The sequence below is a fragment of the Xiphophorus maculatus genome, chromosome 3, assembly GCF_002775205.1.
Source record: "Xiphophorus maculatus strain JP 163 A chromosome 3, X_maculatus-5.0-male, whole genome shotgun sequence".
NCBI lineage: Eukaryota > Metazoa > Chordata > Actinopteri > Cyprinodontiformes > Poeciliidae > Xiphophorus > Xiphophorus maculatus.
In genome coordinates, this window is record NC_036445.1 from 6,188,929 (window position 1) to 6,215,445 (window position 26,517).

General features: G+C 40.3%; 1 protein-coding gene across 3 annotated transcripts in view; it reads left to right on the forward strand.

The window, feature by feature from the left end:
- LOC102229392 (forkhead box protein O3-like) overlaps window positions 1–18,299 on the forward strand; it is a 37,092-nt gene extending 18,793 nt beyond the window's left edge. For all 3 annotated transcript variants that reach the window (XM_005796043.3, XM_023330128.1, XM_023330132.1), the window contains one exon: window positions 14,466–18,299. In XM_005796043.3, coding sequence (XP_005796100.2) covers window positions 14,466–16,136 — 1,671 coding nt within the window. In that variant the 3' untranslated portion in view covers window positions 16,137–18,299. The remainder of the gene's footprint in view (window positions 1–14,465) is intronic.
- Window positions 18,300–26,517: the final 8,218 nt, after the last annotated feature.

Sequence of the window (26,517 nt, forward strand, 5' to 3'; positions counted from 1 at the left end):
TGCAAGGCATCATACAACTGTGACCTTATAATGATGCATACTCACGCAAACTGCTAGACAAATCACATTCAATGCACCTGTTTATACCTACAGGTGTATTGGATGAAGAACTGGGAAACACTGCAAGATGAAAGACAAAAACAGAAAGATGCTTATTCCTCAAATGTGTAGAACAGTTGTTTCACCTTGCTGCAGTCAAGAGCAGGTCAAGTAGCATATGATTCTCCAGAGCAAGGAGAAGATCAGTTGTGTGAAGCAACGTGAGCGAAGATAAAAGCAGGGGGCTGGGATAAAGTGATGGTTAGTAAGAAAGAATGCAAGGTGGATCAATGTGGAGCAGGGAAATATAAAATCTGTGACATGTGGAGCTTAAAGAGCATGACTTGGTACTAGGAGGGACAGAACTGGTTCAAAAGAGATGAAGGGGGGAACAGGTTAAGATGGGTGAAGGCGCACAGAGTGACAAAACGGGAGACGATGACAGAGGAGGGTACCATGGCGGGCCCTCTGAGGTGGGCTGATTGCGTGACTGAGAGCGAAGTGCATTGCCGTGTGTGTAATACTCTCAAGACGGATATTAAGACGTGCTGCCCGACTCACCCAGTCGCTGCCCCTCTCTCCCTTTTTTCCTCCCTTGCTCTCCTCCATTCTGCTCCCTCCATCTCTACTAATGATCCTCGCGTACTGCCACACTGCAGGGCTGAGTGATGCCCACTGACAGCCGCGCTCAGGCGGAAACACTCCAGCCCCCCTTCCAGGAGTGCCAGGACACACACACACAAAGGAACATATAGAGGTGTAGCAGCACCTCACATATGTGTCTTAGTCCATGCAATGCTGCTGACAGATGTGTATTTACATTTATGGGATCCTGACAGTTTGTGCACAAAAACCGAACCCCCCAGTGGTGCTCACAGTCATGCATTTATTGTAAATATGCCTCTATCTATCGTCATCTGTCTTCAGGTGTTGGTGATAGATAACTGTGGGCCATCAAAGTAATCGCTGGGTACAGCCTGCTGGTTAATGATGCTACCAGCAACTCCTTTGCCCTGTGAGTCTGATGGGGAATATGTTTTTAAAAGGAGAAATTGTGAAAATGTCTGGATAATAACAATGCACATACAATAACAACGTTGAAATTGCCCAACAAAGATGCAAAATTGTCTGCTTTGAAAACAAAGCATCTTTGTTTCTGTGCACCATGTGTGAAGATCTCTATTTTTAATTAAATACGCGCTAATCAAAGTTTGTGGCTGATTTCTGACGTTAGCTGTTTTAAATTTCTTTTGAAGAAGTATTCAATACCTGTTTTTTAGCCGTCCTGGGTGTGCAAATGACACAGATTTTCTGTAATTGCTGTGAAAATGTGGTGATTTTTGTGAAAATCTTATGCTATTCCATCCCTTCATCCAAGGTTATGTGACTGAGCTAAACATATGCTTCAACCTAATTTAAATGCTTGATGGACCTTGGGGATTGAATTCTAGTTTGTGTCCTCTTCATTATTATTTTCTCATTTCAACCACTCAAAAATCTCTTATTTGTAAAGTGATGAACTGCATTTTCAAAGCCTGACATCCCAAATGTCTGCAGCTTTTTGTATTTTTTCAACATTTCTTTTCTGACATCTGTTGCTGTGTTCAGTTTATGGTCTTGCAATCAAAACAATTGTCTTTGATGCTGCTAGTTTTAAAGTGTGTGTCAATAACTGATCTATGTGAGATAACGTTGTCAGAAGGATTTTCATTGCTCAGAGTGAACAATATGAATTTCTTCACCAGCTCTCACTTTCTTCTGAAACAATATTAGAATTAAAGAAGAAAATAACTATTCTCCATTATATAATATGATGCTAAAGACATGTCATGATACTGGCCTTGTATGTTGAAACCCCAGCTTTGTACTTACTGAATGAGCAACACTTGTCTGAGATTTTGCTGTAAGATTAATTTATACATTTTTTTAAAAGCCTATCAGCATAAACTGAGACATTCTCATTTTATTCTCATTTATGACATTCAGTAAATTAGAATGTTATAAAAAAGATTTATTTTGAAGTGTTTATATTTGTAATATTTTATGATTTAACACTGCAGCTAATAAAAAACAAAAATGAAATTACTAAAGCATACTACATATACTGTAGCTCTTTTTGTATAATTATTGGATCATTGTGGTGTGTGATGGAGCGATGAGACACCGTGGTTAATAACATGGCCCTGTTGAGGCATTAAAGAAGCCCAGGTTCCCTCTATATGGGCCTCCAACCTTTTAATTTTATTGGCCCTCGCTGTCCCAATCAAAACACAGGCCGATATGTTTGGCTAAGCAAACAGTGATACAATGATCATTAAACCAAATGATGGTACTTTTGACATTGTTCACAGGTGTTAAGTACTGCTGGTAAAGGAAATTGGCATTACATACAGGTTGTGTGCTAAATGAGAATGAAAGGAAATGTGCTTCATGCATCCTTTTTCTTTCCCTCAACTTTCCATCAATATCCTCAGATGCAGCATGGTATGATCAGCCAGCAATCACCCTCCGTGTGGAAGTTATCAGTGATTATCTTCTGGATAATGTTTAAGTAGATAAAGACAGTGAGCGAAGAGAGCAGGCTCCCTTGGTTTTGGACTAGACGTAGAGAGGAAGTGTGAGGCTCACAGTTTTGAGAGTGATCATGAGGATTGTCTAAAACATGCAGCTGTTTACACAGCTGAGGAAAGGGTACTGATAACTTGAGAAAACCTCAACCTTGCTTTTCTTTAACACTTTTTCCTTCCACTGAACTTTCTATTTCTAAGCTTGACCTTTTTATGCTTACCCTTTTTGTGGAGCGTGTCAGTACTGTTGTCAGTTCAGTAGTATTCTTTAAATAGAAAAAGAAATTTTCTTGTGTAATTTTGTAATTGCATAAAAAACTGAATTTTGCTTGCACAAAATCATTCTGTATATAATGTTTCAATAACTTTTCGAATTTCAATTCCAGAAATAAACAGACTTTGATGATATTCCTGATTTGTAAAACACACCTGTACTTGTCTGTATTAGGCCCTTTGCATCTCCCATCTGAATCCAAGCTGATGCCCGGACCCAGACTAACACAGAAACGTCTGGAATTGGGTCACATCATCCCATGCCTCTAATTAGATGCAGTGAGAGTATCTATTTTGATGCATAGCTGTATGTCTGCATACGCGTCCACACGCCAGGCACTTTTAATCCGTTGTTGGCCTCTATGGTAATGAAGAGTCATGGGAAGACATGTTAACCTGCATTTCTGTTTTTTTTGTTGTTGTTGTTCAGAAAGAGACATTTCTGGCATTGCTGCTTGAAATGTGATGAAGTAATGACAATAGAAACAATGCTTATAAATTATCAGCAGGGTGAGGGAAAGGTCAGGTTCAGCTATCAATGTTGCATGTGAAACATTAACATTCAATGTGGAACAATCTCCAATGGAGAGGACCCTTTGGCCTCCAGTACATGCTCTGCGTTGCAAGATTATTTCAATCCATTTGTGAGATGTAACTCCAATTTCCCTGCAGAAGTGAATGGTGCTTGAGATGAAACAACTCTTTACCTTCCTCTTGTAAGTTTAGTCTTTCCTCTTCCTGCGGTGTATCTACATAGGGTGTGAGGAAAAACATACCTGCTCCTGCAGATTTAATGGATCTTTGTTTTTCTTTTTTTATTTGTAATTTCACGTGTTTCTTTGCACGCCTCAACATGACTAATAAACTGGGATGTTTGTTAAAAATGAACAGAAATCTTTGAAGTTTTATCCCTAGAAAAGAATTTTACATCAGCTCTGCGGGGTGTATGTGCAGAAGGAATCGAGGGTAAATGATCAGCATACACTTGAAGGAGGGTGGATGGGAGGATAGCATAAAATTGTGTGCGGGCGTGGGCGTGTGTGTGTGTGCAGGCAGGCAAGAGTGTGTGTAGAAAAGGAAGTAAAAGAGAGAAAGAGTAGCACAGGGCTAGCCTTAATTAAGTTTTCAGGAACCTCTTAAAAGGTCATGGCATGCCTGTGCAGCCCTTCACCACCTCTACCGGCAGGCACTGCCGAAATTTCACTTTCTCTACTTCCATACTTTTCTCGTCTCCCTCCCTCAACACCCCGTTGCGATCTATCCAGTCATCAGCCCCCCATCTGTGCACATTAGCCATTCATGAACACACTCATTAGGGTGGGAGTTTGAAGCGATTGTGTTCTCTAGTCTGCGGCTGGAGCGTGGCGATTAATATTTCAGCGTCTCCTGCCGAGGAGCTGAGAGCAAGTTTGGCCCTCTTAGGCTGGAATGGGAGAGCCCCCCCTATTACCCCCTCCCACACACAGAGGCCTACCAAACTGCACCCCCCTCTGCCCCCCCCCGCCCCCCGTCCCCTATTCTGCCTTTCTCAGACAGCTTCACAACTTACAGTACGTTGCCCCTCTGTATCCTTTATTACACACACACGCACTCATGGTTTGAATACACATTTCGCTCACACACACACACAAATGACCCTAACTCAAACTGACTTAATTGGGCTCTTTTTGTTTCAGGAAACGGAGACAACGGGAGGAGGGGTAGTGAATTCTGTCTCTTCTTGCCCCCCTCTCTGCCCCCATCTTTCTCATTCCTCTGAGTCGGAGAGGAATGTCCTCTTTCAACCATTCTTGATTTTGTTTCCTCATAAGCTCTCACTCAGTCAGCTCAAGCTTTGGTCAAGGAGGTGGGAGCGGGCGACGGGGTGTCGGGGCTGTAATGGGAGGTGGGTTGGTGGCATTCTTCAGCATTCACACGCAAGCTGAGTTAATTCAGACTGAATCAATACCCTCTCTCGTCCGTACAGTACTCTCCCACTTAAAATATGAGAATTTGAGGGAGCCAGGGGCATTGCAGGTTATCAGACTGTCAATATTTGAAGCACAGCTTGTGCATACAGAAGTCATTTTGACGCTGCCTGAGAGCGCTCTTGTTCTCTTTGAATTCACAGACATCTTGTGTCTCTAGACTCTGTCCAACAATTAAGTTGGAATGATTTGGAGGCATACATTTTCCCCCCACCCCCACTATTTGCGTTCCACTTTAAGTTCCAACCTTTGATATTTTGCAATAAAAGAAGAATGAATGCTTTCACATTTTGCAAGTTCTTTCTCAACTCTTTCATAGCATATATTTGTGTGAACCACTTTATCTTTTCTCTGTAAGGCACAGAAGCATTCAATTGGCTACCATCATGTTGGAAAAGTGTGACATACATATACATACACTATTGACAATCCTAGGAACTTAACCTCAAAGACACCACACTTCTCTTGATTTTTTTTTTTTTTTACAATACATTAGTCTAGTGTAGCATCATCATTTGTCTTAAAGATTTAGCTTTGTTGATGTGACTAAGCTACAGTATTCAATAAATTTGTGTTTTGATACTATGGACAGTACATTTAAGGCTAACATTAGCATGTTTCCTCTATATGTTAATATGACTTGTTGATTTCAAATGTAAGTGTGATTCCAGCTAAATCCTGACAATTAATGATTACATTCTTAGATTTACCATTTTATTTTGAATGTCAGAAATGTTTTAACTGGTGTTTCAGCTGCATTTTGCTCTCCTTTACTCTGCAGAATAACTGAGCACAGAGTGCAGAGCAGAACCTGTAAATGGTGAATAACATTTTTTTAATTTGTCAGACCAACAAAATAATGTGCATGGTCTAATATACAGAATTGGAACCAATGTACAGAAAAAATGGAACACGGGGTTAGAAATGTCGCCATACAAAACTAGATGTCAGAGAATCTAATACCGTTTTCGGGACATTGCCAGAGCTGTTTGTTTGACTCAGGTGTGTTGGAATGGGAAAACGTCATCATGCAAGAGGGGATTTCAAAATGTTTTTGAAACACTGCTGGCTTGTGAAATATTAATGTTCACACAGTTTGTCTGAGTGCAAAAATATTTTCCGTCATTGTAGGGGATAGTGCTTGTCACTGAAGGTTCATGCTGCTTCAGAGGGAACACATTTACACAGATAATTGTCCTAATATCGGTTTTAGCTAACAAAGCCTCAGAAATTTAGATCCCTACAACTCCCTCCAAGCAGGCTCCCTTGTTCAAGATCTTTCCTTTGTCATTCACCCACCTCTACCCTCTCAACCTCTCCCATGTGCAGATAAACTAAGCTTTTCATTCTAAACATGCCGCCCCTTTTTCATTCTTCTCCTCTATATAGGTGTATGAATAGGTGGGGGTCCATGGTCTGTGCGTGGGTAAGTGGAAGTCTGCGAGCTGAAGTGCAGCATGTGAGTAGGCATTCATAGGGCGCATTGGTGGGTGCAGTGCACATTGATGGCTAATGAAGTTCCCCTGCACCTCATAGCCCCATTAAACTGCTGCCCCCTACCTCTACCCACTTCACCCCCCACCTCTTGCCTTTTTTTCTCCCTAAGGGAGAGAGTTGGCAGGGAGAGAGCTGGCTGCTATAGCAACAACAAGGAATCCTCCCTCTCCCACAGGTCTCCTTAGCAACTGGTAGCTTGGCATTGCAGTAATGAGCGTGCCCAGTGTGCCAGGCTTTGTGTCATGTTTTCCTCTATGTGTCAGAAAGATGGGATAAATTTCTGCACAGGTGTGTAACTGTGCCTGAGCATGATTTAGTTGGCTGCTGGGTACAGCTTTTTATGAGAGTTAAAATGTGTTATGACAAAGCTGGACATGATTTTTGCCCTCTAAATTGCCAATCTGATTTGATTGAAAAATGAACAAACCTAGCCGCTGACTTTTTTTGACAGACTATTTGTCTTTTCTGAATGTTTGTGCCCTCTGCAGATGTGCCCCTGTGGCCCATATTTGTATATTTGTCTTCCTCTCTGTAATTGTGGTCATTCTTCTCTATACTGTGAAATTGAAGCAATTAAAGGGACAATCTGATGAATTTTGCATGCCATGTGCATGGCTGCCTATGAGTTTCCTGCCTTGCTGAAATTAAATTAAACGCTGAGAATGATTTTTATTAAAGTGTGATCTGAGGTGTGCACTGACCTTTAGAATGTAGGAAATGAGAGTCTCATTGTTATGAATGAGATTATGTGGAGCCTGAGTGTGAAAAAAACCCTTGGTCTGCATCGATTCTGTTGTTGGCTGACAGTTTCTTTGTATATAGCAGAGGGAGATTTCTGCATAACCAAATCCACACTATTGCTGTCGGCTATTAAACGACCCGATACAAAAATATTGACACACATGCTCTCATAAATGCAGATTGACTTGCGCACGCTTGCACGCACACATATTTTGCAGATCTTGTAAAAAGAGCTGTAAAAGCCTCTCCAGAAACGTGTTGGTCTTTAACAAGAGGATGGCGAGCCCAGTGGAAAATGTTAGTTTGCTCCCCAGTCGAGGTGTGAAGTGCGAGCAGGCGGCCGGCCCCACAGGTGGCCCAGCCCAAACACCTGTTGTGTGAATCCTCTGTGGGAGGGTGTGAGGTCTGCCTACCTTGCAGGCCCCTGTGGAAAAAAAACCACACCCATGCTGTACTGTGGCACGTGCATGTTCATGTGCTCTTTCCAAATCCAAGGCTCCCCCGTTCTGTGTGTGGGCGTCAGACGCAATGCCCAGATTGTGTCCTCTTTGCGCCCACCGGAAACTCTTGGCTGTCCCTGGCATCGGTAAAGCGGATTTTCCGATCCCCTATCAGGGTCTCAGATGCTACTCTAATCTGTTAGCATCTATTTTTAGCCACAAAAGCTGCGGCAGCCCTTCTCTATCCCACACCCTGTCGCCCCAATGCCAACCCTTCCCCTGGCGCCAGGGTGGGCACAGATGATGGGTTGCCAACCATTGGCTGCAATTAGTGCACAGTCAGGCAGGAATCCCCCACCAACTCCATTACACCCCTCTCCACAGCCACTTCCTGATCTGAGGCTACCAGACACGCTACCACACACTTACTTTCCATTTTAAGCCTTTTTATAAATGGCACTCCTGCAGTGTTGCGGAATAATGGGGTCGAATTCAGAGCACCTTTCACTGTGCTTGGACTCACTCTGCTGTGAAAACTACAGTCAAGTACAGCGGAAGCCAAAGGAATGAAGATTCAAGTTGTACATGTTTAGTTCTGGTGCAAAGATTAGGTGCAGAATGCCGATGATTCAACACAAATCAATGAACGCAACTTTTCCCCCCCTAAAATTAGAGTTGTACGAAGTTATATTATTAACTTTGATTTTGTAATGCCAACTTTATCTGATTATGATTTCTGTTTCAGATGTATGAATGACATTGAAAGACTTTTTTTTAAACTTTTTTTGACAAATGAAGTGTTTTATAAATAAAATGTTTATAGTATAAGTTTAGTTTGTTCAAAAGTTTCATTGCTTTCTATTTTCCTCACTAAAATGTTCCACAGATATAGATTTTTTCCTCGAATTTATTATAAATGATTTATTTAAGTATTTAAGAAGAATTTTTGGTGAAGTTTTCAATTGTTTTGTCATTGCAACTGCCTTCATTAAACATCATCATTAATTATTTTATCATATATATATATACATATATATATATGAGCATAGCTTGCCTGGTTAGCATGTCTAACCACATTCCACATTAATAAATAGATCCTTAATATAACGGAATAATTTTAATTTTTTTGTGAGGCCATGTGAAAGTATTATCAGGAGTATGTAGTATGCAAATGTCATGTCATCGTCAGTTTGTAAAAGTTAAATAAATACTCGAGGCTATGGTAGGGTGTGACTCATCAGTTCACTTAACAGTGGATTAGATTTTTTAATTTGGACAATGGCATCAAAAAGGAGATGCTTCTGTGTTTTTAGGTCTGACTGTGTTTTGGAAATTATCCCAACAGACTCACTGTCAGTAACAAAAGTTGCTCAACTGACAAACAGCGACAAGTCAAACAGCACTCAGGTAATAATGTTGTCCTTTAATACCCACTGATATAGCACTACATTGCTCAGGTATGATCATTTCCATTACATGTGCTTTAAATTGTTCAAACCAGCCAAAACAGGACAGATGAGTGGCTAAAACCTACTGTAACTTACCACCATTTTGAAAATTCAGTTACTTTTTTAAAAAACCTACTGTGGCATAGTCTCTTTTTGCAACAGGTCAGAATTATCAATGACAGTAATTCCACAGATTTCAAGCTTATTACTGTCCAATTTCCTTCATCAGCCTGATTCTAACTGCAGCTCTGTATAAGATGGTACGAATAAGACCCAAATATTTTTTTATTTTTTTTACAGCTGCTTTGTGTAACAGATTACTGTTGCAACCATTCATCAGTATTACAACAGTAATGCACTGAGATTCATGTATTTCCTAATCCCAGGTTTGTTTCTTTCCCAATGAGGAATACAATGTGTCTTGCATGCCAATGCAGTCGTGACCACTGCTGTGGAGGCGATGATGGCATGTGGCAGAGAAGTAACTGTTTCTCACCTCCTAATAAAAGAGACTCCTTTTTAATCTTTTCAATTTGATTGCGTTCCAAAACAGGCCTGTCTACCCATCTGTCTCTCTTAAAGAAGCCTCCTAAAGGGATTTTAATCATCTGGCTCTGGGCTTCTCAAGCAAATAACTACATCTCTCTCTTTTCCTCTTTCATGCATTACCTCTCATACACACAGTCAATTTCAAATTTTATTTCTTGTACTCACTGTCAAAGGTTTGCTTTTCTTTTCTCCTTGATACACCATATCATCAGAGCCTCATCATGCCATATCTGTGCCACCATCAAGGCCCTACAGTCACATTTTAAGTCCCCCCTCAGACACATGAAATTCCCCAAACTCTGTCCCTTTTAATCCACATGGCTTCAAATTCTTTATTTTCCTTCAAAGGGACAACTCAAGCCGTAACATCAATCACGAAAAGCGAATATTTAGCTGGCGCTAATTTCCACCAATAGCCTGGAGACAGGCTTAGCTGACAAAACTCATTCCTGTGCTGAACAAAACTGCTTGTGTTGAAATCTCCCCTCCCCCTGATCCCTCCTGCCTTCTGCACAGGCAAAAACAGCATCACAATAAACACAGTTAGTGCTTCTGTTACTCCCCGTTGATTTAGGCTTATCAAATGAATGTGCACCATGGAGGGATACCCTTTGACAATACATAATGGATCCATTCTGCATGAAATGGTTTGGTAATACCAGTCGAGTGTGGCAAACGGCTTTACCCGGTGCCACTACAAGAACAGCTGCTGTGTTCTTAGCTGGGCAAGCGCACCACACTGTTTCACCCTTGAGGTTGTTTGAATCGGGTGAGTGGTTTCTTTTTGCCCGTTCCCAGACTCCATTCACACTTCTTGGTTTCTCACTAGGTTCTGTTTGAATGAATGCACATTTGCCACAAGTTGAATCTTCTAAACCATTTGACCCGTTTCCTTGCCCCTCTCTGTGTGAGCGGGAAAAAACCCAGTGGATACTAACAGAGGCCTAATAAAGGGGGATGGGCATTTTGAGGGCACTTCTTTTGTATAGTTTGGAGGGGGCCCCTTGTGGTACCTCCTATTCCCACCCCTTTATGCACAGCACCTTCCACCACAGCTGAACCCATGCCAGTCAATCAAGTTGCTTCAGACGAATCAATGGGCACTATAACAAACCCTGACCAACTCCCCCACCATTGCCCCGTCTACTCGTATTTTCTCCCAATTCACACTTGGAGTAGGGGAAAGAAGGGTGTGTGTTGGGCATGAAGCCAAAGTGGCCAAGTGGGCACCGTCAGTTAACAGACAAGCTGGTGACGGTTAGGCATTGTTATGAGAACAGTGAGGTTTATTGAGCACCCCTACTGCCTTCATAATGTCGGTGGATTGTGTACTTCAATCAGACCTTGATGTGTGCTAAGCTCCAACTCTGATAGCCATTAAACTTCATTGATTCTCACCACTAAAGAGGCCTCTGCAGTGCCTGAATTAAACTGAGTTTGAATGTTTAAGAAGAAAACGAGAACAGGGAAGTAGTTGATCGGTGTTACAGGATTTGCAAGAGCCAGATGAATGGATTTTAACGAGGATGCTCAGGATAAATAATCACGGTTTCTAAACAGTCTTAAAAAGTCAGAAAATATATTCAATTCAACTGGAGTATTTTTAGGTCTGCAGAAGAAGGAAAGAAAGTAAAGCATTTTTATTTCCTTACTTGGTTACACATTGAAGTGTTGTATACATACATACATACATACATACATACATACATACATACATACATACATACATACATACATACATACATACATACATACATACATACATACATACATACATACATACATACATACATACATACATACATACAGCTAGAAATTATGATGGACTTTTCCATTTCTACACAAACTTTGGAAATTAGGTCTTAAAATCTATGGTATTTTCTATTTGAAAAATTTTTGCAAGACCCAAAATACCTCAAATCTGTTCATGTGCAACCTTTGTTACATCTATTTTAGTACAATTTCCTTCTTTTAAGTTACAAAAGCCCTTGCAGCATCTCATTCAACCTGCCTGTTGTGGAAAAGTGTCAGCATGTCAGACTTGTTTTTAAAGACCCTAAGCTTTTAATCTGAGGACAAAGAATCCCATCCTCTTATTTCGTATCTATTATCTAAATATCTAAATCAGCTATTGGGATTTTAAAGACTTAATGAGAGTTGAACCCAAGCTGATTCTGCTACATCCTCGAAACTCTTGTTCACCTTAATTGGCTTTGATTGCCCTGTAAGCCATTACCCTTTACCTCTTTTGCTTTATGGCCAAATTAAGTTAGTTGTGATTGAAGACTGATGAGGGTGGATGTGCCTGATTGATGGGGAAAAAAAAGAAAAGTAACAGATCTACTTATGACTCCATCTGTTCATTCCAGTATTAGGGACCAAGCAGTGCATCTTTCTGCATAAGCTTTGCCACTGGTTCATTCATTATTTAGAGCCCTCTCCAACAGGCCCATTGTATTAAAGGGGTATGATTTGAATAGGAAGTAGCTTCTTGGGCCCAAGCGTGTGATGTGTGTGTTCCTCTGTCATTGTATGTTTCTGTGGGCTTCATTCGTCTGTCTCGGCAAGCCAGGGGGCTGAAAAAGAATTTCCATTTTATGAATATTTAATACATAATAAAGTTTTCAATTTTATTCTGTTCAAGCTGTAGGGGTAAAGAAAATGTGACAAAGCCAACCCTCAAGGACAGAGCACAGAATAAAGGTGGTTGATTTGATGGAAGCATCAAAAATATGGTTAACACTGGCTTGCTGCTTTATCATCAACTGTAATATACATAAACATTAGTACCACCTTACTTCGACATCCTATAAGGTTTTTATGTCATTCTTTTTTCTGCACTTTATGCACTCCTCTTATGCAGCATTACTATAGGATCATAGTACAACCACCCTGTCCGTTGCCTCTGAGTTGACCTGGCATAGCTTTGTGTGAGACACCCAGCTGGGAGTGCCTCTGAATCAACTTGGGATTAGCCCAGGATTGTCTGGGATTACTCAGGGATGGAGGGGGATTAGCAATGACTGCCTGTTTCGGGGGCGTGAGGACTTCAGGCTGGCCAAAATGCCCCTGACTCAGAGAGCAGAATGTGAACGGAACCACACCCACGGCGGAACCACCTGCAACCTGAGCTATTCTTAGATTCCTGAACATGATCGCACACAAAAACAGGATGTTTTGGGGACAAGAAATTTGTTGGAATTTATGTAACAGATTTCCGGCTGCCAGTTATGATCATGGTGTTGATGCCATGGCTGGCCACCATCCGAAATCTCTCAAATCTCTCTAGCAGGTGGATTCATCAGATAAAGAGGGTTTGGGATGACAAATCCCTTCAAGTTCAGTGGGGCTGCTCTTCTTTTACAGAGGGATAAATCGAGATTTGAATCGGACAGGTCACACAGAGTGGCAACGCGAAGTGGTTCATTCTCTGAAAGATGTCCCATTTACAACCGGCTTACATATGTTTTAATTTAGGCATGCATGGGGCTTGGTGGGGGGATGATTTGGAGTGGTATGATAGGTGGATGATCCAGAGATCGAGACAGGGAGCTGGCGCGGCACGTAGAGAAGCCGTCAGATGCAGGGAGCGGGCATCCCCTGCGGACCTGCACTGCCAAGATGAAAGGCTGCTTAGTGTTGGAGCAGCAGCATCAAACACCCGCTTCCTCTTGCATCCTTTCCCCATCCCCCCTGCTCTCCCTCCATTTCTCTCTCTCTAACTCTCTTGACTCTCACCACAATATGATATAGTTACGCTGCTTCACGTTTACCAGGTTGCCATGGTTACCCAATGCCGGAGGTGTCACAGCAAGATAACCCAAGGAGGCATTCACAGATCACCTGAATTCAGCTTTCCTCCTATTTATGTGTTTTTCCTCACAGCAATTTGATTTATTTGTTTCCCTGCTGAGCAGTTCCATGTGAATACAAATAATCTGCAACATAATACAGATAGTCAAAGAGTTAGAACCTCTCAATTGGAAATAATCCATTGCACAAGTATATTCTCAAACAAAGAATGCTTTTGGTTTGATATTTTCCTGCTTAACAGTCTAAACAGCCCATACAAACTAGGAGCAGAATTGCGACAACAGCAGACTTTGAGATGCAAATGATAATGAAAAAAATACACTTGATTTTATGAATTACTGAGCCATTGACTGTACTTGCAGGCAGAAAGGATAATGGGAAAGTAATTGGTGGCACACTTTCTAATTGAAAGGATGGAGATTGAACGCAGAGGTGGAAAATGACTTATGTTCAAAGAAGTGTGTAACATAAGAAAAAGGAAAATCTTGACAAGTTGAAATATGTAGCACTCGGTAACAAGAGAAAGCAAGACTCTGAAAGGCTGCGATAAAGACGAAACAAGGGAGGGGAAGAGAGATAGGCATTGAAGGTTGATGTCAGAGGGTTGGATACATCCATTAGCCTTCCTTGCTCCTGGCTCAGTCTTGCAATATGCCCTCCCTCTCTTCCCAATTCAAGCTAGAACAGCAAAAGAGACGGGGCTGGCACAAAGCCAGACTGGCACCAACTTCAAACATAGAGTAAGCTCAACCTCGGCGGCTTACATCAGCCCAGCTGAAGGAAGAAATAGAAGAGGACAGATGGATTGATGAGAATGAATGTGCGAGAATTGATGTGCAGAAAGAAAATCTCTCAAGACTGAGTCTCAGGTCACTTCAGGTTGGATGAGGCTGACACGAGTCTTGCCTCATTCCAGTTGAGGCTGTCCTCTGAATTTAATACTTTTGAGATGGCTCTTATGATTAGGCATGTTGACTAGAAAAATACCTCTGTATTATTTGTAAGCAAAAAATGTCTCAACATCTGTGTTCATAAAAGAACAATATTGTAGATAAATGGAAATTTATTTTAAGTAAATTACTGTTTAATTTGAGATTTTACTCACTTCCTCTCTTTCATCTGTCTTTGCAGAACTCCATTCGACATAACCTTTCCCTCCACACTCGATTCATCCGGGTGCAAAATGAAGGAACAGGGAAGAGTTCCTGGTGGATGCTAAACCCAGATGGAGGAAAGATGGGAAAAGCCCCAAGGCGACGGGCGGTCTCCATGGACAATAGCACTAAATACTTAAAAAGCAAAGGCAGGATCAGAGGCAAGAGAGTAGGTCGTCCTGGGATTGGAGCAGGATCTGCTGTAGGGGGCCTTCAAAGCTCCCCAGACCATGGTAGTCCATCACGGAAAACCCTCCCAGGGCCGGGAGTTGCATCTGGGACAGATGGAGAGTTTGACGCTTGGACCGACCTCCATTCTAGGGCTAGTTCATCAGCTTCCACCTTAAGTGGACGTCTCTCACCTATCTTAGCAGAGGTAGAACCAGAGGAACCAGAAGAAGGTGGTCTATCCTGTTCTGCCTCCCCTCACCTTTATCCATCACCAACCAGTGCCCGCTCTCCATCAATGGGGGCAGGAAATCATTGTCCTCCACTTGAACAGCTGCCTCAACTGGCTAACCTAGCAGGTGCCATAAGTTTAGATGAGCAGATGATGGAGGATGGTTATCATCATCACTGTCCACAGCAACATCAACAACATCCTGCTGTTGGCCGAAATAAGCACCAAACTCCTGTGTATCACTACAACTCTGGAATGAAGGGGCAGGTCTCCTATGGTGGAGGAGTCTACAACACAACAGGGATGGGTATTCTTCGTCACCACTCACCAATGCAGACCATTCAGGAGAACAAGGCTACCAGTTTTTCTGGAACCATGCGGGCATACTCGAGTACAAATGCACTACAGAGTTTATTGACAGGAGGTTCTGCGGTGCAACAGTACAGTTCTAAAGACCTGATGCTGGGACAGGAGAGGGAAGGCCATCCTATGTTGGGTCAAGCGAGTAATGGAGTAGGACCCACCCACCATAGCCACCATCCTGTGCACCACAATGGAATTCATAACCATAATAGAACTCACAACCACACCACTGGTCATAATCACAACAGTGTAAGCAACCACAACCCACCTCACAGCCTTGCTCACAATGGTCACAATCTCAGCCGGAGCCATACCCACACACCACCACGAGCGGCAGCTCTGACCCCATGTGGAAACAGCAATCAGCTACAGACTTACAATCACAAAGCTCCCTACTTGTACAGCCCCCCATCCCATGCTCACCTTCCTGCTTCTACAACCCTGCCCCCTAACCCAGCGGGTATGCTTGGCATGCCTCAGGATTCCTGTCACGTGGCTTCCACCCCACACCCGCGTCACAATCATTACCCAGACTCACAACACCAGGGTTTGACTAATGGACCCTACCATCATGGCCAGGGAATGGGTAACGGCAGTGTTGGTAGTAGCTACCATGGCTATCATCAGCCTTACCCTCATGACAGATTACCAGCTGACTTAGACATTGACATGTTTCATGGTAGCTTGGACTGTGATGTGGAGTCCATCCTCCTACATGACATTATGGACTCAGGGGAGGAGATGGATTTTAACTTTGACTGCTCCCTTGCTCAGGGGGTTGGGATTGGAATGGGAATGGGAATGGGTGTGACTATGGGCATGGGAATGAGCGGTCTGGCCGGTCCACAGCAGGCCCACAGCAACCAGAGCTGGGTACCTGGCTGAACTGAAAAACAAAAACTTCAGGACTGCGATCCAACTTTTGAAGCACTGTGCCCTACCATGACATTCCTGGCTCTGAACAAAGCCTATAGGACCAAGCACCCCACCCTATCTTTTTTGTTGTCTTACTCTATCACCCCTACTCTGTTTAATCCCCTTCTTACTGAGAGATCTACTTCATGTCAGATTAATTTTTTTTCTTGAATCAGCTGTACTGTGATGACAATCTCTCAGCTGTGCTTGCCCGGCATCGCTTCTCATTTACCATGAGAACTGAACTCTGAATGCACTTTATTGCAAGTGGGTCACATCTCACGGTGCAATGCCTTCACAGAGCAGCTCAGGCAGAGCTTGGCTTGTTTTCTAAGGTGCATGCAACATTTGACAGGAACAAGCAAGGAACACAACTAATGAAAGCGTCAGAAATAGGAACTAAAAAGCTGGATTTTTTTTTCTGGTGCGGCAGAGACTAATTTACAAATGTCTACTAATGTTGATTGGATGCTTGATTACAGTGATTCTGTATTGGGGTGCAAAATGTACTTCTCTAAAATTTCATAATTTCTTACCATATTTAAAAGATGAGTTCTGACAGTGATTTATTTGACAGTTTTTTATTATGGTTAAAATTTATTTCAAATAAATTTATACACATGCAAATTCAGAAATTCTAATTGATTTTTCTTCTGCAGCCATGTTATTTTAATTTTTCTACTTTACGTTACGAAGGTTGGATTTTTTTCTTGAATGTAACATGTAAAGACTGCATTGCCATTGGTTACTAAAGACTCATCATGTCATTAAATGCATGCCATCATTAGTGGCAAGCATGCAATTTGGTAAATTACAGATATTTTTATTACCTTGCTTCACCTGCGCTTCTTGAACTGGTTTGTCTCTCCCCTGTCTGTCTGGTGTTGCAGACAAAGTGACCATTCCTCACACCAAGCCATTAATGTGGCTTGATTGAAATTCAGCATCTTGCTTTTAATCTCCAAAGTGATGCAGAGGCAATGTGTCATTATTGAGAATTTAACGTGTTGTCCTTCCTTGCTCACCCCCAGCTGTCTTTAGCATAATGCACCAGGAGCATTCAGACAAAACGGTGATTAACTTTATGTCACTCTGCCTGCCGCTCTGCTCTGAGAAGGGGCAATGTCACTGTCCACTTCCCCGCTCAAGGAGGGTAAATAATACAGAGAACAAAGCCTGTTGTTGCAGTGGGATCAGTTAGTCTCAGTTTTTATGCTCTTTGGATCAATGTGTCTGAAAAACAGTAGTGTACTCACATCGTAAATGATCTCTATCATCTGTGTTATGTTCCTTTGTTTTCAAATCTAATAACCTGATGTTCAATCTGTAAAACAGGTGCAAAGGGAAATACTTAAAGGGACAGGTATGGATTTTTGAATTAAGGTTCTGGAAAAAGGTTAACTAACTTCTAAAATCATATGTGAAATATATATTTGTCTTAGCATCTTCATTAAGTCTAAATCAAGATTAGTTGAGCCTAGAGGTTCAAGCTAATTTCTAGTCCAAAGTGGACTTATTTTGTCTTGAAACCAAACCTTTGATCTGAAAAATGTGCAAACTCTATTTTATAAACCTTTAAACTATTGTCACATTTGCATTGGACAGTGGTTGGGACTTACAAGGGAAATGTTGGTAGGTGGTGTGCCACCAATGATCTTCCTTTTATAAAAGAATACAGAGTGGAACGTAAATCGCTTCTCTTCAGAGTAACCACCTAACAGAATGTGTATAACTATAATGTTTTTGCTTTTTACACTTATCTTGTGTCTTAAACATTTACTCTTACCAGAAATGCTTTATAGCTTCTGTTCTCAGTATGTGTTTTGCAAAGGAAGTTAATTTGTGGTGCATTGCCTCCCACCTGTTTTGTGTAAAAGCTGCTCAATGCAAACATGACAGTGACAGATGTTTCAAAAGGTGGCATGGAGGTGGTGTGGGGAAAGAGGGGTGAGAATGATACACTTGAGTTAATACACCAAGATTGGACAGAAGCCATGCCAAATTTCAGAAATAGTATATTGTTTCCATTAAATATAGGCTGACTTTATTTGCATTTTCTAACCTTAATTTAACTAAGTGAACTACAAATCTCTCTCTCTCTCTCTCTCTCTCTCTCTCTCTCTCTCTCTCTCTCTCTCTCTCTATCTATCTATCTATCTATCTATCTATCTATCTATCTATCTATCTATCTATCTATCTATCTATCTATCTATCTATCTATCTATCTATCTATCTATCTATCTATCTATCTATCTATCTATCTATCTATCTATCTATCTATCTATAGATATGTTGATATATATATAATTTTAATTTTTTTACAGGGGTGTCCTGCCATAAAAATTGCAGGTACAAGGGGCTCATAAACAGTAGACATTTGATTATTGGACAACAATTTGGCCAATAATCAAATGTCAGTTTAGCCAATGCCAGTTTAGCAATAACTGCTAAGTAAATAAATAAATAACAACTGTTGCAATTCACTAAAACTTGTGTTCAATGCACTTAAATTCATACTCTCATTAAATTGTGTTCATTAGATCTTTCTGGCTATGCAGGGAGATTAATGGGTCAAGCCAATATGTCAAAGGTTCATAAAATTAGTGCTCATATTAGACATTTTTTAGACTGAAGGTGTTTTAAGACAGTAGAAAACGACATTAGTTTTGGTCTCTTTCAAACTACATAGCAGTGTCATGTTACAGGGCCATCTAATCTGGATTAATACCAATAGAATAAATAATGTTGTGCAGGTAAGACATTAACTGAGTATGAAATTCTAGCAGAGCCACAGTTCAAAAATCCTGAACTACTTCTTTTCAAAACAAGCAGTCTGAGTGGTTATCATAAAGAATGGGGTCAAAATGCCACACAATCATCCACATCTACTTTTTGTGTGTTTATTCTGTTGTCTTGTAGTTGTTGTTGTATTGTTTGAAATCTAAGGGGCAGACAATGACAGGACTTGAAACATCATAGTGTATGAATTGAATCCATTGGTGAAACAATGTTGGTATAGTGCAGTATGACCTTCGCAAGATCCAATGACATCTGCCCCTCCCATATGTGCTTTGCTCAGTCGTTTTGTTGGTGAGGGGGCGTATCTGCAATTTGGTTTACCACTGGCCTTGAGAGAGCTAAAGAGAATAGGATACACCTCTTCTCAAGATACCCCAAGAAGACTCCACTTTCTGCTCCAAGCACTCATACAAAAAAGAAACACATTGTAAGGGGATGAAGGGTGGAGTGGGTGTTATTTTTGCAGCCAAAGGTCAAGCATGGCACAGACTATCAGACCCAATATTGAGGTAAACTACGTTTCTTTCAGGCCTTTTAGTTGCGCTGGTTCCAGTTAATCTTTGTGGAAAATGCGTGGAATTTTATAAGTACTTCAACCTCAAGAAGCAGTTATGTTCTATTCTATGCTACAGATGTTTAGCAATCCCCTGCTATTGGAAAGAGAGCTATATATGATGTCTAATTTTCTTATATTTATTTATGAAAGAGATCTGTCTTTGTCATTCCTAATTGTGATTGTTGTACAAGTCCAATGTTGTCCTTTTTCTGGTTTTTTTTAACTGACCTTCTCCTTTTGCCAGTTTTACTGACTTTTATTTTGTAAAAATCTCTCTCTCTCTCTCTCTCTATATATATATATATATATATATATATAAATATATATAAAATGTACAATAGTTTCTAAGAATCTCAAAAGATTATCAGTTTGCTGTCTATTTCTTTTTTTAAGAGAATGTATCTCATCATCTGGTGACTGTTAAATAAATGAAATTTAAAGAAAAACATTACTTATTTCTTCCTTATTCCTTAGTATTCTGAGTCTTAAGTGTTCTTTTAGAACTGTTTTGTGTTTGTCATTACCATTTGTATTTTGTGTAGCTACATTTTAATAAAAATATGGCTAAGACAGTAGCCATATATTATTATAATATAATATTTTATATTACAATAATATATTATTATATTTTTGTATATTCTCAAAAATGTAGAATATTTCATTAACTTATGTCAATAAATCAATCAAATTTTATTTGTGTAGCACATTTCAGCAGCAAGGCATTTCAAAGTGCTTTACATCATAACAAACACAAAGTCATGTCAATTAATTTAAAAAAATGGAATATCATTTTCATTAAGCTCGTCATCTGTAAAGATGACTTTGGACTACAAAGTAACAGTTCAGTTCATTTTTCTCCGTTGTCCAGGGAAGAGACTGCTGATGTTTGCTCTGGTTCATAGATGGTTTTTGAATGAATTTAGCTTTACAACCTTCTCAAGGTTGCAGTAATCTCTTTTGCTTTTGCATCACTTTCGTCCCATACCCGAGTGTCCTGACCTGATTCCAGGCATACAGTATGAAGAAAATGGATCCTTACATGTGCAAGGGAATTATTTTCACAGAAGGGATATCTGGATGACTATCATGAGACTTACTCTCAATGTGCAGGGCATCAGTGAATATCTAGCTAGACAACTTTCAAATCAGCAGCCATGATCGTGTAAGCCGTAGCTTAAAGCTTGAGTTGCTACGAAGTGTTAAAATTTTCTAAACAACATTCTGGATTTTCATAATCCTCCAGAGTAAGATGAAGAAATGCTTAAAATACATCCTAATTTAATGGAGCTAAAACTTGGTTTATTTTTGAGTACAAAATTAAACTTTTTAATCATATTCTAATTTATTGAGTTGCACTGACATTTCTGACTTGTACTAATGTACACTTGCAGGAGATGCATTTGTCGCTTACAATTTTTCTTTGTTTTGGCTTGTTTGTCATTTTTAAAGCATAAAACATCTCACACAAATATGATGAGTTCCGTCTGTAGTCAAATTTGAGGGTCACTATGTCATTGTGTGGGTGGCAGTTGGAATAATGACAAAATAGAGAGGATAAAAGTACTGTTGCATGCATTGTGGGAGGCATCTCTTAAATGAAAAATAAATGGAAATTGGGCGAGTGTGCACGATTAAGACAGAAATACTGACAGAAAACAAAAAGCACAACCACATTTTTCTGGATTAGAGGTGTGTGAGTATCACAAGGCTTATAGCCCACAAATCAGTATAGGTTGGCCACAGCTGTCCGGGTCCCATTGGAAGTGTTTTCACAGGAGGAGTCTGGAGCGCAACAGCGCCATACTGCCAGGCCCCAGGGGAGTCTTCGCCTCCATGCACACACACATAAACACGCAGAGATACAGACGCCACACCAAATGTTTGCGCACATGCATTTGAAAATATCACGAATTCACACATTTGCACAAAAGAAGTGCACAGCTTCGTTATAAGACCCAACACACTTATTCAAACAGATATTTCTCACTTATATGTACACTTTTAATTGACTCCACTTGGCAAATCTTCTCTGTAGGGAAAAAAGTGAGAAGTAGAGAGAAAGAGAACAACAAAGGTGCCGGGAAAAGGCGCCAGGCGGCGTTTATTTAAAGCTAAAGATGCCTGACAAAAAAAAAAAAGAAAACAATTAAATAAGTGGTTTTTCATGGGTGTAGGAGGTGGGATGTCTTCAAACACGGTTCAGTGACTTTATGAGATGTTTTGTAATTTCATGGATTTCGACCAGGCTTAGTGTGATTGAGTGTAACCCAAAACCCAGAGCCTGGCGTGAGGCCAGAGTCTTGCTTCTCTCTGTCTGTCTCCTGAGAGACAGATTTTAGGGCAGACAGGAAGGCACTTCAGTCCAGGTGCGATGCCTCGGGGACGTTCTGGTCCTCTGCTTCTCATTATGAGAGAGGCAGAGAGAAGCCACGTTACAGTGTCATTATTCATCCATTCAAGCATCTGGAAACAGGTTCTTCCTCAGTTGGTATAGTCTTGCTGTTGCATAGACTGCCCTTGGAGCTAAGGGCTGGCAGGGGACATTGCTAACTACAAACAGACAGAGCCACCCAGGCAGGACTCCGGGGTACACATGTCCTTGAGTGCTTATGAGGAATCAGCACTTCTCACCTTCCTGCTGCAACGTCAAGAGCTGGCACAGCTTAAAAACATATATTTTGTTCAACAATAAAATAATCAAAATAACACGTATATAAAATAAGCTTTTGATTCATAAATATTTGAACACACTTCCATATGGCCTGTTCATAAATGACTTCCTTGAAGCTCTATCTGTGGTTAACTGCACAGGTTAATCTGACGGTCCAAATGAAGGATAATTTCACAGATGATGAAAGGTGTTTCTAAGGATACAAAGCTCCAAACTGAATAAGGGACAAGTTTAGATGAGAGAGGGTTGAGATTGCTGAACTGTTAAAACTGTCCCACTGGGATTAAACTAAAGTTCAAACAACAAGGAGAACAAAGACATTTTTTTAGCAGAATTTCAGTACTTAGCAGTATAGAGCACCACATACACTGTAGGTTTGTGGGTTTGGTACTGTTAAAATCTCTTAGTCTGTTTAGTCTTTTTTAGTCTGAATTTAGTTTGAATATTTTATTATAAATAGAGCACAAATCAAAATAATAAAGCATAATCACCAGTCTTAGAGTCAGAAGACAATTTGTAGCAATGATCAGTAACCATTGTGACTGCTGCCAAAGCAGAGCCTTTCCAGTAGTTTTGCAAATGATGAAATTGTGATATTTTTACAGCTATTACAGATGCAGAAAGTGGAGCTTGCTCAGAGCACTCCTCATAGTTTACCCTTGAATTTTCCAGGTGTGGCCTGCATTTATATGAAGCCTCAATAAGTCAAAACTGTGTATAAGCACATTTTGCTGCAGTCGCTACTACCAAGTTTTATAGCATGCAGATATTAGCTTTTCACATATACAGACTGAAATTTGTGCCTATTATTCTTTGCAGAAGCTGAGTCAGATTGAACATACCATTTGCACAACTTTGTAATGGTTCTCTAGATAACTGGAGCAGAGATTTTTGTTAAAATGTGAGTACTGTGCAGGCAAGCTGTGGATGTGCATTGGCGCGACATTCAGCAAAGGCGAATGATTCAGAAGTGTCAACTCCTGAGTCAAATGACATGTGCAGCTGACCCAAAAAACATTATGAATAATACTGTATGAGCACATAGTCATCAGTGAGTTTCCCAACTGCTTCCAAGTTTGGTGAGTTCTTAATATTGGGCTCAATAGTATTTGAAATTTTGAGAAAGCATTCATTTGTGAGTTGAAGATTTATTTATTTATTTTTTAACCTGTGTGTCTTTACTTTGCAAATCCAAAACTAGGCAAAAACATTTTACTCAGATCAATTCATTTTTTCCTACTTAGCACAAGCAGGTCCTCTGTATTGCTTTGGATGGTCAAAACATGATGCTTGACCTCACCTGAGGCTGGAGGTGGCAAACCAGAAACCCCTAACATAGTGCTGATGGCTCATGATGCTCGAGATATGAATGGTTTACATATCTGATAGGCCTGTGATTGGACAAAAAAATACATAAACTTCACAAAAACAGGTTTTTCAGGCCTCAAAAGCATAAACGGATGAAGAGTTTTGTCGAAGAAGGTGTTGAAAAACCTTCTTGGGTTAGAGCAAAGGCTGAAAGGTAGTAGTGGAAGAGGTTGTCGGGAAGGCCTCTGAGGATTATCTGTTGAAAACAGGGTTGAAAGCTGTGGGACTGCACTGCACCTGGACAATAGTTAGAAAACAACATGTTAGAACTGAGATGATGGACAGTCAGACACCTTTTTTTCCAAAACAACAATGACATGTTTCAGCAGCTTGAACCACATAAATACATTATAAATGTGTGAAAATCATATTTAAAAGCCATCATGGCAGATATACTATTATTGAATAATTAAAGCCAGCAAAAAAACAAAGGATTAGTTGCCACTTTCTATAAACTGCGTCTACAGAACGGTCTTCATATTACTTTAGATAGCTTTAATGTTCCCTACACTGATGTAAACAAACCGTATAGCATCAGCAAACATTAATAACTTCAACTCAGTTGTTGTTTAACGATAGTCCCTGTATTAAAGGAGATGTCAATCAGTTTAGGAGTAGCCTGAGCTTTAGTCTGCCAGTAGTAATTATCTTTGGAGTATCATACCTTACACTCATAAACAGTTTATTTCTTTCTAACGATTATCTTTTAGTGTCTTATTCATATCACTTGAGCTTCTTAACAAAAAAATCACATAAACATTATAGTGGCATGATTATGTTTTCAGGGTCCACTCTTAAAAAAAATGAGTTATTTGCCTTTCGATGTCACAGAACAGAGTCCTTAAAGTGTAAAATTTAATCTGAAAAAACATTTTTTCTGTGCAGGATTCAGAGGTTTGTTAGAGGTCATTTGTGAACAAACCGCACCATGAAGAGCAGTTTAAAGCAGGGTTAGAATGTGAAAATAACATTCGAAGATGTGAACATCTCTTGGAGAACTGTTCAATCTATCATCTGAAAATGGAATGCTTTCTAATAATATAACATTATTTGCCAAGATTCATTGCCATTGCAAGAGAATAATCAACCTCAATCAACATAAATATCCCAACTTTTCTGTTTAGTTTATTTCTTAAAATGGTTGCAGCAGCATTTATTACCATCTCACTAACATTTTGGTTGATTAAAGCTAATTCCAGCCTGATAATGTCTGGACACTCAAACCTTTTAACAGCTTTTTGGTCTTGTCCACAATGATGGAAAGGCTGAAATGATAGAAGTACATATGAAAAGAAGAAGCTTTCGTACAATGAATAAAACAACACATGATTTTTTTTTCTCACTGTCAGAAGCTAAATCAGACCTAACGTCTCTTTTCTACATTAGCTAGATTTATCAAAATTATTTCTATTTGCAAAACACCAATTAATGACAAGAATTTGTTAGAGATTTTCTGTGTCTTCAAAATCAGAAGTTTACATACAAAACTATAACTATCTCTTTAAGCAATAAGTGAAAGCCAGATGATGATTCTATCACTTTGGGAACTTCTATAAGGTAACCAACACATTTAGATTAATCGGAGGCAGACCTGTGAATGTATTTTAAGATCACACCTTGAACTTATGCTGATAACGCTTTAAGGTCAGGGGTATCTGCAACTGAATAAATATTCAATCTGAGGGTTATCTATATTACTTTTAATTAAAATATCAACAGCAACTTCAAACTTTCTCTTGAATATAACTCAAAAGTTTAATAGTCAAAAATGTATTTTTAGAACTTCCTCCAATTAAATTCATTTTGTTGTGCTTTTGAAAATAAAATTGGTGACAGGACACACGAAATGTCTTTTAGGAGTTCAATGCTACAGATTTTTTTCTGATTAAAAGAAAATTACCTTTCATGAGATCGTCCTGATCTCTGTATTTATGTGTTATTAAACCAATCACTGTCCTTAATGACTCCCAGCCCTCTCCCTCCTGTCTCTTCCCACATTACCCCATTTCACCTTGTTGTAGTGCAGACAGACAAGACTGATCTAATCAGATATTTCTTTTCCATCTCTGTTATGATCCACTCATCAGGAGTGGGAGATGAGGAGAAGTGCGTGCAAGGGAAAAGAGGGAGGGGTGACCTAAAGCGGTGATGACATAATTAATGGCAAATTAATGCTCCACCTGAGCGCCAGCATCACCTCATCTCCCTCTTGTATTTTTTCCTCGCTATCTCTTTCCCTCCAGCACACACTGAGCCTGCTTCATCCCCCCTATCTAACCACATGTGGCCTAATCTCATATGTGGGGGAGCTCATCTCAGCAGCAGCTAACTTAGCTCACTAGTACACTGTACAGCGCTGAGTGCTAATAGGGGCTGGGGGGAGGTAAGGAGGAGGTAGCGGGGCAGGAGCCTGATTGCTGTCTCTAATTACGGCTTGATACTAAAGAGTAATTAATGAGTTTGTGGCTGATGGTAGCAGCTTTGGAGCTGCACACAGTACTGCAGGTAATAAAAGCTGTTTCTGTTGAAGCAGTGTAAGGTCCCAGGGGACAGGCACGTATATGTGTTCACATGCATATCCAGGGAGAGTGGTGACAGTGCTCATTGCACGCTTCTTTATCTGTTGATTTACTTCACTTCCTCAAACATTGAGGAAGAATGATATAAAAAAATAGAAACACACTTTCTAATCACATAGACTATATGTTAGGGACTACTGTACACTCATTGGTCACTTTATCAGTTGCACCCTACCTGCATACTTGGATGCCATTTTGCCTTAATTCTTGATGGCATAGATTCAACAAGGTGTTGGAAACATTCTTTCCAATTTTTCAATTTTGGCATGGTAGCATCATGTAATTGCTTCTTAGCAGTGCTAAATTGACACCAAGAGTATTCCAAGGAAGTACCTTCCACCACTTTGTGCCATCACTGGCAGCCTAAACTACTGATAC